The sequence below is a fragment of the Schistocerca serialis genome, chromosome 2 (assembly GCF_023864345.2).
Source record: "Schistocerca serialis cubense isolate TAMUIC-IGC-003099 chromosome 2, iqSchSeri2.2, whole genome shotgun sequence".
Classification (NCBI taxonomy): Eukaryota; Metazoa; Arthropoda; class Insecta; order Orthoptera; family Acrididae; genus Schistocerca; species Schistocerca serialis.
This window is the reverse complement of record NC_064639.1, coordinates 528,975,279-528,990,153: the sequence shown is the minus strand read 5'-3', so window position 1 is coordinate 528,990,153 and position 14,875 is coordinate 528,975,279. Positions and strand designations below refer to the sequence as shown.

General features: G+C 46.6%; 1 protein-coding gene across 1 annotated transcript in view; it reads right to left on the bottom strand.

Annotated features, from left to right (window-relative positions):
- Positions 1–14,875, bottom strand: part of LOC126457495 (putative ATP-dependent RNA helicase TDRD12) — a 449,051-nt gene that overhangs the window by 421,713 nt on the left and 12,463 nt on the right. Inside the window, exon 3 of the mRNA XM_050093799.1 lies at positions 11,617–11,873. Coding sequence (XP_049949756.1) covers positions 11,617–11,873 — 257 coding nt within the window. The remainder of the gene's footprint in view (positions 1–11,616; positions 11,874–14,875) is intronic.

The following is a 14,875-nucleotide window of genomic DNA, read 5'->3' as shown; positions in this document are numbered from 1 at the left end:
ATTTGTGTGGTCTCACAACTTAACAGTGATGTTGCTATTAGCTGACAACATCACAAATCCTATGCTCTGAATATCCGCTGTCATTGGCTGCAGAGATCGCTTGACATGAGCTACGACTGGCTTACAAAAGCGCATTGCAATCTCGATTTCAATCCAGAAAGTAACATGCGGTGTTTGGTGGAATTTGAATTTATATTTTCGTAATACAAAAATATGCAGTGTACATTTTGCTACATATCAGACATCTTTCCAAAACGTGTTTTTTCCCCCGAGTTTCGTTTTCTAAAGTGCCGGGAAATTCTAAGCGGGTGTATAAAACCACAACCATATAAAGGATTGATAAGTTTTACAGTTCTGAGGAAAAGTATACTGTTACTTAACACGGAAAAAATGTATTTTCATCCGGGAGAAAGTGTATTTTTAACCGGGAAATCCGGGAAGTTTTTTTTCTTTGTCCACATATACACCCTGCAAGGGCGATACCCGAGGCGAAAGCACCACAGTCAGCACTGTTGAGAGTCCATCTCTCGCATCGCGGGGAGCAACACTGAGGGAGGGAAAGGACAATCAGGAACTGGTCACAGACACACAGGTCATTGTAGACTCTCCAGTGTATGGATGGGGAAAGACAAAGGCTGCAGATGGAAAGGTAAATGACAGAGAAATTTCTGTGCACCACACTGAAGTGTGTGGGGGCACCAGTATTCCAGAGGCAAAGGCTAAGTTTTGCCAGTAAGTTTTCAAGTCCTTTAATTGCAGCCAGTGATCATAGTTCCACCCCAAAAAGGATTGGTTGGTTGGTTGATTTGGGGAAGGGGACCAACCAGTGAGGTCACTAGTCCCATCAGATTAGGAAGGAAGTCAACCATGCTCTTTCAAAGGAACCATACTGGCATTTTCCTTAAGCGATTTACAGAAATCATGGAAAACCTAAATTAGGGTGGGCAGATGTGGGTTTGAATCATCTTCCTCCCAAATACTAGTCCAAAAAAGATTATGAGCATTGAAATAACCCAAGATTAGGAAAGGTGAGGGTAGCTGAGATACCAATGCAAACAATTTGTTCATAGAGACTTCACCATCGGGAGAGGGGTAAACACTGCAGATGATAATATCTTGAAATGCCCTTATCCGAACAGCCACAGCCTCCTAAGGTATATTCAGAGGCACAAGTTCACTATACAGAGTGTCCAGAACATATTTGCAAACTCCACCCGACACCCTGTCACAGGTAGCATGATTCTTATAATATCCCCTGTACCCACAAAGGTCCAGGGTCTGCATTGCTGGAAACCAAGTCTCCTGAACAGCAATGCAGAAGGCAGAGGAACTGCTTACAAGATGCCATAGTTCAGCCAAGTCGTGGAATAAACCTATTACAATTAAATTGGAGAATAATGTTGTTGACGTTCTGTCAGGTTGTAAAGGGCCTAAGGAGACAGGTTATGGCCCGGTGTCACCAGCTGCTGCTAGCTGAGGGGTTATTGCATTACTATACATAGGTTTCGGGTTCTGTTGTGTGGTGCACACTGGAGCCTCAGGGGCCGCCGGAATCTCTGGTTGGTTGGTTGATTGGGGTTGAAGGGACCAAACAGCAAGGTCATCAGTCCCTTGTTGCAAATGTGGTCCATTCAGATAGTGTGACATCTCAGAAAAGTCAGAACGATAAAAGGGAAAAGGCTAAAAGAGCAGTCATGTCGTCAATGGTAAAAACAAAATGAGGTAAGACAGCAAGAGAGCGACCCCAACGCTACCATAGAGGCAGAAAATATCCCACCTCTGAAGCAGTAGAGGCAAGACCACTTGCGACTTAAAAGCGTTCAACCGCTAGAATGTAGAAGTGTTTATGGGAAAAGGAGACTAACCAATACTAAAAAGCGATAGAAACAGAGTAAAAGAGGAAGAAAAGAGGATCTTGGCCAGGGAGGGGAGTCGGGAACCTCCAAAAACAGCTTACAGTGGGAGATACCCCAACGCTCACCGCCCTGCCCCAACACCAGAGTGAGACTAAAAACCTTAAAACTGAGAATAGAAACCACTTTCCCGGAGGAAACTAAGAACCTGTTCGACTATCCGGGCATTGTCAACCAACATTAAAGGTAAAGTGCAGAGGAGTCTGTACTTAGTATGCAGAACCAAAAGAAGGGGGCATTCCACCAAAATGTGGGCTACTGACTGGAAGGCTCCACAACCACAAAGTGGGGGTGGCTCATTATGCAAAAGAAAACCATAGGTCAGCCTGGTATGGCTGATGCGGAGATGACAGTGTGGTCGAGTCCTTTCGGGAGAGGTGAAAGGAAGAACACCACGGGCCTGGTGTCACCTTAATCGCACGAAATTTATTAGACAGGGAGGTAGGCTCCCAAGAGTTGGCCCATGATTGTGCGAAGTGGGATTTGATGTGAAGCCGTAAATCCGCTGCAGGTGGGGTTACAGAGAACGGAAGGGGGGGGGGGGGGGGGGGGGGGGAGTGACTGCTCCCCCAGCCAAACGATCAGCAAGCTCATTTCATTGCCTGGGATACCCACATGGCCAGGGACCCAAAGGAAGTCGACGGAACAAGCAGCACGGTGAAAATCGGCGAGATGGTCATGGATGGCCAAGACCAAGCGATGGTGCAAAAAACACCAGTCAATAGCCAGAAGGCCACTCATTGAGTCCATACATAACATAAGGAAGTTGTGTTGGGACTGTTTAACAACGGTAAGGGCCTGGGAAATTGCCATCAATTCCGCAGTAAAAACCCCCCATGTAGATCGCAGCAGATGATTTTCTGTGCCAATAGAGGACGTGAAGGCATATCTGACACGATCACCAGATTTAGAGCCATTGGTGTAAAAAACAATAGCATCCCGAAACTCCCATAAAATTCGGCAGAAAAAGGAATGGAACACCTTCGGGGGGATGGAATCTTTCGGACCTCGGTGGAGATCCATCCGAATTTGGGGACGAGGAACTAACCAAGGGGAGATGGTACGGAGGGAGCGTGGAAGACAGGACAAAGAAGGAAGCTGAAAATCACAGCAAAGAGACGCAAGGCGGAGCCCAACAGGTAAACCCGCCTGAGGGCGGGAATCAGGTGGGCGACATCCATGGTCTGGGAACAGGATAGAACAGGAAGGATGAGTGGGAGAGGAACAGACAGTGATTGCATAAGACACCAGAAGCTGGGTCCACCGAACAGAAAGGGGGGGTGATCCCAGCTTCAACCAGGAGACCATCAACAGGGCTAGTAGGGAAGGCACCGGTGGCCAAACGGATACCACGATGGTGGACTGGATCCAGAAAGTGCAGTGTGGAAGGAGCAGTCGAACCATAAACTTGACAACCATAGCCCAAGCGAGACAGAACTAAAGCACGATAAAGGCGGAGAAGGATGGAGCAGTCCGCATCCCAAGAGGTGTGGGCAAGGAAGCGAAGAACATTAAGTTTACGGAAACATCCTACCTTTAGAAGTCGGATATGGGGCAGCCAAGTGAGCTTGTTGTCGATAAGAAGACCCAGGAGATGAAACTGTGGGACCATAGGCAATCGTCGTGCATCGAGATAGAGCTCTGGATCGGGGTGGATCATAGTACGGCGACAGAAGTGGACCACCCGCGATTTTAAAGGAGAGAATTGAAACCCGTGTGAGAGGGTCCACACAGAGGCACGCCGTATAGCTCCCTGGAGCTGCCGCTCTGCAGAGGCCATCGAAGAGGAACTAACCCAAATGCAGAAATCATCCACATACAGAGCAGGGGCGACCAAAGGACCGACAGATGCCACTAGTCAAATCAATAGCAATGATGAAAAGAAATAAACTCAATACAGAACCCTGTAGGGTGCCAGTCTCCTGGATCCGTGGAGAACTAAAAACAGTACCAACCTGAACCCTGAACGACCGATGGAACAGGAACTGGAGGATAAAAATCGGGAGTGGGCCCTGAAGACCCCACTGATGAAGTGTAAGTAAGACGTGATGGTGCCAAGCCGTGACATAGGCCTTGCGAAGGTCGAAAAATACTGCAACCGAATGGTGACGCTGGGAAAAAGCCTGCCGAACTGTGGATCCTAAGCGAAGCAAACGATCGATCGGAGACCGTCCCTCTCGGAAGCCACAGTGGTAAGGGGACAATAGATCCCGAGATTCGAGGACCCAATTGAGCCTATGGGCTACCACCCATTCAAATAACTTGCAAACAACATTTGTCAGACTAATTGGCCAATAGCTTTCAACAAATAGGGGGTTTATACCAGGCCTAAGGACAGGCACCACGATACTATCCCTCCACTGAGAAGGGAAGTCACCCTGGAGCCAAATACGGTTGAACACCCGGAGAAGATGTTACTGTTGTGGAGCACTGAGATGTAGAAGCAGTTGGTTATGAATGGAGTCTAGACCAGGTGCCATATCATGAGAAGAAGAAAGTGTGGAAAGAAATTCCCATTCAGTAAAAGGTTCATTGTAAGATTCTGACTGACATGGGGTAAAACATAAGGCGGAAGCTTCGGCCCGCTGTTTCCGGTGAAGGAAAGCAGCCGGATAGGAGGCTGATGCTGATGCCGTTGCAAAATGGGTCGCAAGATGTTCCGCAAGAATCAATAGGTCCGTACAAAGGCCATCTGGGAGGTGAAGGCCTGGGAGGGTGGACTGCCAATGGCACCCTTGGAGAGAGCAAAGTGTAGCCTATACCCATGACATAGGGACAGTAGAACCGAGGGAAGAAACATAGCGTTCCCAACATATCTGTATGCTCTGTTTGATTAAATAACGGGCTTTAGCGCAAAGGCGTTTAAAGGTAATAAGGTTGGCAACGGATGGGTGCCTCTTAAGGTGTTGCAAAGCTCGACGGCGATCACGGATGGCTATGGCAATGGCCGTACTCCACAATGGGACTTGCTGGCGGCGAAATGGTCCACATGAGAGCGGTACAGTAAGGTTAGCAGCGCGAACAATCGCATCACGTAGGATGTCATCAATACAACCCAACAAAGAGGGAGAAAACATGACCTGTGCAGTGTATAGGGGCCAATCGGCGCATTGGAAAGACCAACGAGGTCACCAGTCCATTGGGGAGCGGGAAGGGAGCGAGAGAATCAACGGGAAATGGTCACTATCACAAAGGTCGTCGTGTGGCGACCAGTGTAATAAAGGGAGGAGGGAGGGAGAAGAAAGAGAAAGATCAACGGGCAGAAAAGGTACCTTGACCGGCACTGAAATGAGTAGGGGAGCATGATGAGCATTAAAATCCCCGAGAAGGAGGAAGGGAGGAGGAAGTTGCTGAAGAAGGGCAGTTAAGGCAGCAGGTGTAAGAGTCCCGTCAGGAGGGAGATAAAGACTGCAAACCGTGACCTCAGAGTCCAGGTGGACCCTAACAGCTACCACTTCCAATGTAGTTTGAAGAGGAATCCACATGCTAGCAACGTCTGTACAGACCAATGTACAAATGCCACCAGAAGCCCACAGGGGGCCGACCCGATTTCGACAGAAAACACGGAACCCACAGAGGGTCGGTGAGTGATCATCAGTAAAATGTAGAACCACACAAGCTGCAGAGTAAGACGAAATAAGGGATTTCAACTCCGGAAGGTGACGGTAATATCCATTACAATCCATTGGATAACCACTGAACGATGATTCAAATGGGGGTTGAACAGGCTAAAGCCAGTCATGCTGCCAGGTCACCACCCGTCACCGACAAGGAGGGGGTTGGGAAGCCAGGGATGGGACCTCTGGTGACACCAGAGGCTCCTTGCCCCAGGACTTATGTTTCTTCTTCTTTTCTGTTTGAGATCGAGGAGGGCTGTGTGGCATAAAGGAGACAGCTGCAACAAGATCGGGCGACCTGGGGACCAACAGACCGTGGTACTCGCGGTCGTCGCGTGGCAGCAGACCTTTGGCCTGGAAGGTTCCAGGAAGGCACGTCCTTGATCGGCAGACGCCGAAGAAGTGGGACACTTCTCCAGCTGGGGAGGGGGAGCACCGCCTGGAGGAGAAGGTGTGGGAGCCACAGGTGAGGGGGGGAGGAGAGGGGTCTGGGGGGGGGGGAGGGGTGAAGCATAACTAGATGTCATGGACACAGGGTGAAGACGTGCATACTTCTTACGCGCCTCAGTGTAGGTTAAACGATCAAGGGACTTATACTCCTGTATCTTCTTTTTCTTCTTATATACTGGGCAATCTGGTGAACATGGAGAATGATTGCCATGACAATTAACACATGCAGGAGGGGGAACACAGGAACTCCCCTCATGGAGTGGACGTCCACAGACACCACAGAGAGGGACCTGCGAACAGCGGAAAGACATGTGTCCAAAACGCAAGCACTTAAAACACCTCAGAGGAGGTGGGATGTATGGCTTCACATCACATCAATAAACCATAATCTTTACTTTCTCAGGAAGGGTGCCCCTTCAAAGGTCAGGATAAAGGCACCAGTATCAATGTGATTGTCCTTTGGACCCTTCTGAACACGCTGAACAAAGTGAACACACCTCCGTCCGAAATTGTCCCGAAGTTCCTCATCAGTTTGAAGGATGAGGTCCCTGTGAAAAATCACACCTTGAACCACATTTAGAGACAGGTGGGGGGTAATGGACACAGGAATTGTGCCAAGATGTTTACAGGCACAAAGGGCCGCAAACTGGGCAGTTGAAGCAGTTTTAATCAACAACGAACCCGACTGCAACTTGCTCAGAGAGTCCACTTCACCGAACTTTTCTTCAATGTGTTCCACAAAGAATAAAGGTCTGGTATTGGTTATTGGTGAAAGTATCCCCATCAGTCCTGGTGCAAACCAGATAGCGGGGGAAAGGTTTTGCCCCTAGCCGACGGGCCTGACCTTCCTCCCAGGGGTAGCCATGGAAGGGAAGGCCGAAGGGGCAGGAGAAGCAGTACTAAAAGAACCAGTGCCAGGCAGAGAGATAGCTGCAGAAGAATGGCCAGAGTTCTGGACCCGTATGTGTTTCATTTGCATAGCGTCCGCCCTGATACCACCCACTCCAATCAGGGGCTCTCCTCACAGGTGCCACCCAGCCACAGCAAGGGCCATCTGGCACGGCGGCCATTGCCGGGAGTTCCGATGCTCCAGGATGACAAGCAACACTTCTAGGCTTACATGAGGTGGTCACAGCTCATGTATCAGAAGTGTGATCCCCGTGGGTTCAGGGGGCTCAACCAAAAGGGTACATAGCGACCCCACCACACGGGCTGGCTACCGTGCTGGCTATGCACCCTAGCATCAGACAACGACGTGAAAGAAAAGGTGGAATGAATTAGGAGGGCACACGTCGGAGACACTAGGTAAGGTGCTCTTCCCCAAATGGCTCACACTATGGAAGAGAAATTTAGTAATGGAGGTCAAACCCCAGAGGGGGACTAGGGAATGCCAAAAGGATGAGGTGATTACGCAACAAAACTAAATTGCAAAACCAACATAACCAGGAGGATAGCAGGGCCAACATAAGCAAGGACACCAAGACAGAGAGAGGAGTGGGCGAAGGGGAAGGAGCAAGGAGAGGAAAGGAGGGAAAGGGCAAGGAAATGCAGCCCTGGAAAGAAGGAAGGCTGCAATAGCTCTGGGCCTCTTGCTCGCCACGCACGTACTCACGAAACAACCGTGAGCCCCCTGGGGGGCCAGACTCTCTACCTCGGTAAGATCTGGTGGTGTGGGCGCCACGGGAATATTCTTCTTGGAGAACTTTTTCTTTTCTTTTCTCTCCTTAGAGAATTTTGATGACTGTGATGGCTTCTCTGAATCATTTTCACCTAAAGATGATGACTGTGAAGCCCTGCGACCAGTAGCCTGCAGCTCCTTTAGTCACTGATTAGTGTCTGGTTGTAGACCAGTGGAAACCTTGGAAGGAAGTGTTCCGAAGGATTCCTTCCTGGCAAGAGCAGGTGAAACAAGGTGAGGACCAATGTCCCTGGTGGGTGGGAACCCACTGATCCCAAAGTAGGTGTGGGAGAAGCAGCAAGAGGGGAGCTCCCATTCATGGGGGGGGGTTGTTGAGCAGTACTGTGGGCCCACTGTAGCAGGTGTAATGGGCGGAAGTACCATCACCAATCACCATAGGGGGTGAAGTCATAGTAGCTGTAGTATATGATGCAGTTCGACATGTTGGGTGCAGCTGCTTGTATTTTTTCTTGGCCTCTTGTAAGTTAGTTTGTCCAGAGTCTTGTATTCTTTATTTTCTCTTTTCTCTGGAAAACAGTACAATCTCATGAGCAGGGAGAATGGTATTTTCCACAGCTCACACAAATGGGGCGTGGGGTACGAGTGTTCACATGCAATCCCTGCAGATGCCGTTTTCAATGCAAAGACATGTGCCCGAATTTCAAACACTTGAAGCACCAAAAGGGAAGGGGTTGGGTAGAGTGGAGTGGGGTGGGGTGGGGTTGGGTGGGGTTGGGTGGGGTGGGATGGGGTGGGGTGGGGTGTGAACATATAATTTCAGATCACATCGGTATACCATCACATTTACCTTTTCAGGCAATGAATTGCCCTCAAAAAATGAGACAAGGGCACCAGTAGTGACCCTATTATCCTTTGGCCCCCTATGTACACGAAGGCCAAAGTTTACACCCAGTCACTCCACGTTTGCATATATCTCATCTTCAGATTGCGAGAGCAAGTCTCAGTGGAAAATGATGCCCTGAACCATATTTAAACTGTTATGGAGAGCGACAGTCACCAGTACGTTACCCAGCATGTCACAAGCATGCAGTGACCATGACTGGGCAGGGGACACTGTTTTGATCAAAACTGACACACTTTTCATTTTACAAATGGCTGCCACGTCCCCAAATTTGTCTTAAATTCTTCACAGAGAAATAGAGCTTTGTGGGCATGAAGGAATCACCATCAGTCCTTGTGCAAAATAAGTGTTGTGCGGAGTACTTCTCTACTTGCTGCTTAGCCCTACATTCCTCCCATGACATAGCTAGGGAAGGGAACATTTTAGGGTCTTAACTCTGCATTAAAAGAGGATTTTCCATTCACAGAGACTGCTGGTGATGTATGGCTACCAGCGAGAGATAACTTCATCTGCTTCATTTGTGGCTCATCCACCATGGTGCCAGCCACTCCAAATGGGGCTCTCCCCATGGGCACCACCCAGCCTCAGCAATGGCTACCAGGCCAGTAATCCATCTCTTAGAGACCCCATGCCTGTCATGGAGACACACACGTTTCAGCTCAGGCACCAGCAGTGTGACCCCTGCGTAAGTCAGTGACTACCATCGTTGAGGTACTTGACAACCCCCCGCCCCCTCCCGCACAACACGATGGCTACGGTGCTGGGTTTTGGATATATTACTTCATTAAAGGGAAGGGTGCAAAGATGGAAAGGCACACAGGTGGAGCATACACTGCACCAGGTGACCTTCCCTGTATGATCTGCACTTCTGGAGAATTTTGAAAACTGGTGGTTAGATCAAACCCAACAATGGAGACCATGTGTTTATTTAACGAACATTTTTAGAAAAGGCCGGAAGTTGAAAAACGAGTACCAAATTGTAAACCAGGTCCAAGCAGGGTTTGCACCAAGAAAACCTTCAGATGGAGAGGCAGACAGGAAGGGTATAGTGGAAATATAAGCTTGCAGCACAGAAAGGAAGTAATGCTGCAAAAGTTAGGGCCCTGTGATAGGCAATCCTGTACTCACAAAAGAGCTGTGAGCCCCCTGGAGTTAGCTACAAGGGGAAGTACAGGGCTATTACAAATGATTGAAGCGATTTCATAAATTCACTGTAGCTCCATTCATTGACATATGCTCACGACACACTACAGATACGTAGAAAAACTCATAAAGTTTTGTTCGGCTGAAGCCGCACTTCAGGTTTCTGCCGCCAGAGCGCTCGAGAGCGCAGTGAGACAAAATGGCGACAGGAGCTGAGAAAGCGTATGTCGTGCTTGAAATGCACTCACATCAGTCAGTCATAACAGTGCAACGACACTTCAGGACGAAGTTCAACAAAGATCCACCAACTGCTAACTCCATTCGGCGATGGTATGCGCAGTTTAAAGCTTCTGGATGCCTCTGTAAGGGGAAATCAATGGGTCGGCCTGCAGTGAGCGAAGAAACGGTTGAACGCGTGCGGGCAAGTTTCACGCGTAGCCCGCGGAAGTCGACGAATAAAGCAAGCAGGGAGCTAAATGTACCACAGCCAACGGTTTGGAAAATCTTGCGGAAAAGGCTAAAGCAGAAGCCTTACCGTTTACAATTGCTACAAGCCCTGACACCCGATGACAAAGTCAAACGCTTTGAATTTTTGGCGCGGTTGCAACAGCTCATGGAAGAGGATGCGTTCAGTGCGAAACTTGTTTTCAGTGATGAAGCAACATTTTTTCTTAATGGTGAAGTGAACAGACACAATGTGCGAATCTGGGCGGTAGAGAATCCTCGCGCATTCGTGCAGCAAATTCGCAATTCACCAAAAGTTAACGTGTTTTGTGCAATCTCACGGTTTAAAGTTTACGGCCCCTTTTTCTTCTGCGAAAAAAACGTTACAGGACACGTGTATCTGGACATGTTGGAAAATTGGCTCATGCCACAACTGAGGACCGACAGCGCCGACTTCATCTTTCAACAGGATGGTGCTGCACCGCACTTCCATCATGATGTTCGGCATTTCTTAAACAGGAGATTGGAAAACCGATGGATCGGTCGTGGTGGAGATCATGATCAGCAATTCATGTCATGGGCTCCACGCTCTCCCGACTTAACCCCATGCAATTTCTTTCTGTGGGGTTATGTGAAAGATTCAGTGTTTAAACCTCCTCTACCAAGAAACATGCCAGAACTGTGAGCTCGCATCAACGATGCTTTCGAACTCATTGATGGGGACCTGCTGCGCCGAGTGTGGGAGGAACTTGATTATCGGCTTGATGTCTGCCGAATCACTAAAGGGGCACATATCGAACATTTGTGAATGCCTAAAAAAACTTTTTGAGTTTTTGTATGTGTGTGCAAAGCATTGTGAAAATATCTCAAATAATAAAGTTATTGTAGAGCTGTGAAATCGCTTCAATCATTTGTAATAACCATGTATCTGATGTGCAGTAAGTGATTAATATCACTATTGTTAGTTGCCACATGCTAGCTTGGTTCTCAGTTTGATTCTAATACTTTCTATTCACTCTTCTCTACGGCTATCAATTATTTATTGTCTTGCCCTTTACTTATCTTTTTCCACTTGAGTCGTGGACATTGCCATGTGCCTCTTCCAGTTTCTTATCTTGCTTATGTCCACATAGTGATTTTCTCTCACTCCTCCTCCCTCGTTCCTCGTGTCTCTGATCAGAAAAATGATCTGTTGGACTTTAATTAACATGCCACTGTGTTCTCTCTCTGTTTCCTTGGACTTCTGCACTTAATGGCCACTATGAAACAAGATTATTGTCTGGCCAACGTGTTCCATCTCTCAGCACCTCATCTCCTAGCTCACTACCACTTCACCTCAGATAATGTAAAAGTTGTTTAATGAGCAAGATTTAGTGTTCCAAAATGTAGTCACCCACATTGTGTGTGTCTCTATGTCTAATATAAGTTTTGTTTTTCTTATTGACATACAGTTTACTTCAGAAACCTTTCAAATATAAGTTACATATCAAATAGTGACATTATACTTACATTCGTTTCATTTTCATCACATTATAATCTAAATCCACAGTTGTAGGTACAACACCATACAACTCAATTTGATAGGCCTGAGGTTTTAACCTCATCATTTCACGTGGAAGTTCCTTAATTGCTCCATTTCTGACATCTATAGAGATACCATAATCTACTAGAAAAACACGATAAATGTAGCCTCGGTCCAGCTTCGAGAGTCTAACCACAGTTCCTCTGTGCCATCTGCGGGTTAGTGGATGCTGCACTGCGACCATCTGTGACAGAATATATAAAAATCCTAGAGAATGTTGCAGTCAAATATGAAAATAAACACTGCTGAAATAAGAGTAATGCCAAGAGTAAAGTTTACATACACAAAAATGAAAAACCAGGCTTCTACTAATAGCTTTCCAATGTTTTACGCAGTATATTCAATGAGATAAGCAGGCAACCAGTTAACAGCAGAAGTAAACAGAAGATGTGCAAAGTGTTAGAGAGGATGGAGATTTGTTTCCTTTAACTATTAGGGATAGATGGTTGGTTGGAGATGGGGTGTTACAGGACCAAACAACAAGGTCATCAGTTCCTCAGTCAAGAAAAACCAACTACCCTAAATTATTTAGCCTCTGTACGAGATCACATGAAAAGATTATCAATTAAAATATTAATGCAGTCAAAAAGTTATCTAAAGTTCTTTGTAACTAACTGTCAACAGACTGGAATTATGTTAAATTTTATAGAGAAAACTAATTTTGGGCAAAGATCTGTCAAAAAAATCTACGTATTTTGTGAAGGATAATGCTGCACCTGAACATCAGTGATCTTTTAATTCTTAATTAAAACTTTTTATGTCAACATTTTAATAAAGCTTTGTAAACTGGTATTGTTCTGGGTTTATTTATATCATGTGTCTGTCAAGTCAATGCAGTTCTAGTTTTGTTCGAGTACAAGTTGTTGATCACAGTTGTACTTCGCCAGCATACAGTATTTCTTAATCAGTGATAAGTTTCGTCACGTATTTGAGATCAATAATGAAGTTTACCTGTTCTGTCATTAATTAATGTAATCATACAAAAGCAGGACCTAATCAGTCTACATCCAAACTTAAGTATTCTAAAAATCAATTACTTTCTATGGGCATGGACACAGACATGAATATATTTGTATGGGTACACGATAGCAAGATCTTTAGCACCTGCGCAAAAACAGATTGCGATGAGTGTTGATAAAATACACAAAACAGGAAAATAAAACAGCACGTACAACATAGGTAACAAAAGTTGGAAAACTATGTGCGTACCCGCACAGAACTACGGAAGGAAGTATTGCGTCAGGAGTAAAACATTACCGACATAAGAAAAAAGTGCTATAAGGAGCTAAAACAATATAGCAGATGGACATGGCTGGCTGACCTCAAGAATAAAACAAGGAGAAGCCAGCCACTCTTGACTCCCCAAAACATCCAGCCTACAAGTTTAGGCCAGAGTACAGACACATCACAAAACTTTAAAACCTTAGTCAGACTTGTCTCATCATCAGCTGAAATAGAGGGCAGATCCCCACCAATATTTGCTTCTGCCCTTGCATCACACTCCATAAAGATATGACTTATAGAGATGTGCACACCAAAGCATCACAAAGTGGAGGATTCTCTCGCCATAGTAAAAAGCTATGTGTGAGAGGGCAGTTCCCAATTCTAAGACGCATGAGGGTCACTTCATGCTGCCTGAGCAACTGGCAGGAGGAAACGCCATGGTTGGGTTGTTGACTTCACCAACCGCAGCTTATTGGCTGTCACCGCCAGCCATTCCTCATCCCACAACTGTATGCACTTCCTGTATAGTGCAGAAACAACAGCCCGAAAGGGAATACGACACTGAGCCACATCCTGCCCTCTGCAGGCCTCCTTGGCAGACTGATCAGCCTCTTCATTTCCCCATATTCCTACATTACCTGGCACCCAGCAGAATGACACCTGCTTACCCTGCCATTGGAGCAAGTACAGTTAGTCATATATCAGCCAGACCACTCCTCAGCTGGGTACAGGTTCTGTAATTATTGCAAGGCACTAAGGAATTGGAAAATGAGAAACTGTTTGCCCCGAGTATGATGCATCTACTTCAGTGTCTCCAGGATCACGTGGAGCTCCACTGAGAAAATGGTATACTCGTGAGGAAGGTGAATCCTGGTCAGGGAACACGACAGAGCAGCCAAGGGAATGCTCTTGTTTACTGTGAAACCATGATGTATATCTAAAATGTTAAAATACAGAGACTGAAATGTAAAATCTGACGTGTTATCTTTCTTAAAATTTGTCAAGTCTAAAGTACATCTGGGCCCCTGGTGAAGCCGAGGTGGAAATCTGCTTCCACAACGATGTAAAACATGAAGACTGGCCACACCCATCTTTAGAAGGCAATCCTGTGCACGAATCCCATAGCGCCTCGTTGCATGTTGCCACTTACGAAAAAGCCTTTCCAGTGGAGGCTGAGCAATAGTATGGTAGGCGAGTGTGTATGGTGTGAACAGAGTTTCATACGCCTGACGCACCATAAGTAGCCATTGCCTGACATGAGGTGGCGGTTCACCAGCCTTCGCACAGAAGCTTGGTACAGAGCTTGTTCTGAATGCCCCAGTGGCCAACCAAATCCCTTCACGGTGCATTACATCCACCATCTTTAAATAAAATGGTCTCGCAGACCCATACATCAAATGCCCTGTAAAACCGGAGCACACATGTCCTGTCTGCTCCCCACGTACTGTGGCTAAGGCATTTTAAAATACTGAAAGTCTTAAGTAACCATTTTTTCAGGTCCTTGAGATGTGGCAACCATGTAACCTTAAGAGTCAAATATGAGGCCCAGAAACCTCACTGTGTCTTTAGAAGTAAAAATAGTGTCCCTCGTCCTCAACTCAGGAAAGTTTAAAATGAAATAAGAACAATTAAAAAGAACACATACAGACTTCTCGGTGGAAAACTCAAAACCACTCTTCTGCGCCCATTCATGCAAGTGTCAAAGCGTTAGTTGTAACTGATGTGTTGTCATTGCGAGGCTTGAAGAAGAAGAAAACAGAGAGAAATCATCGACAAACAAGGAACACTGGACAGGAATTTTCACTATGGATGTAAAGACAGTCACACTTAATATGCTACCTTGAGGGACACTGTTCTCCTGCTCAAAGTGATCAGACAGGACGTCACCAACTCTGTATCTAAAATATCGTGGTGAGAGGAAGTACTGAATAAAAATGGGAAGACAACCACAAAAACCCCATT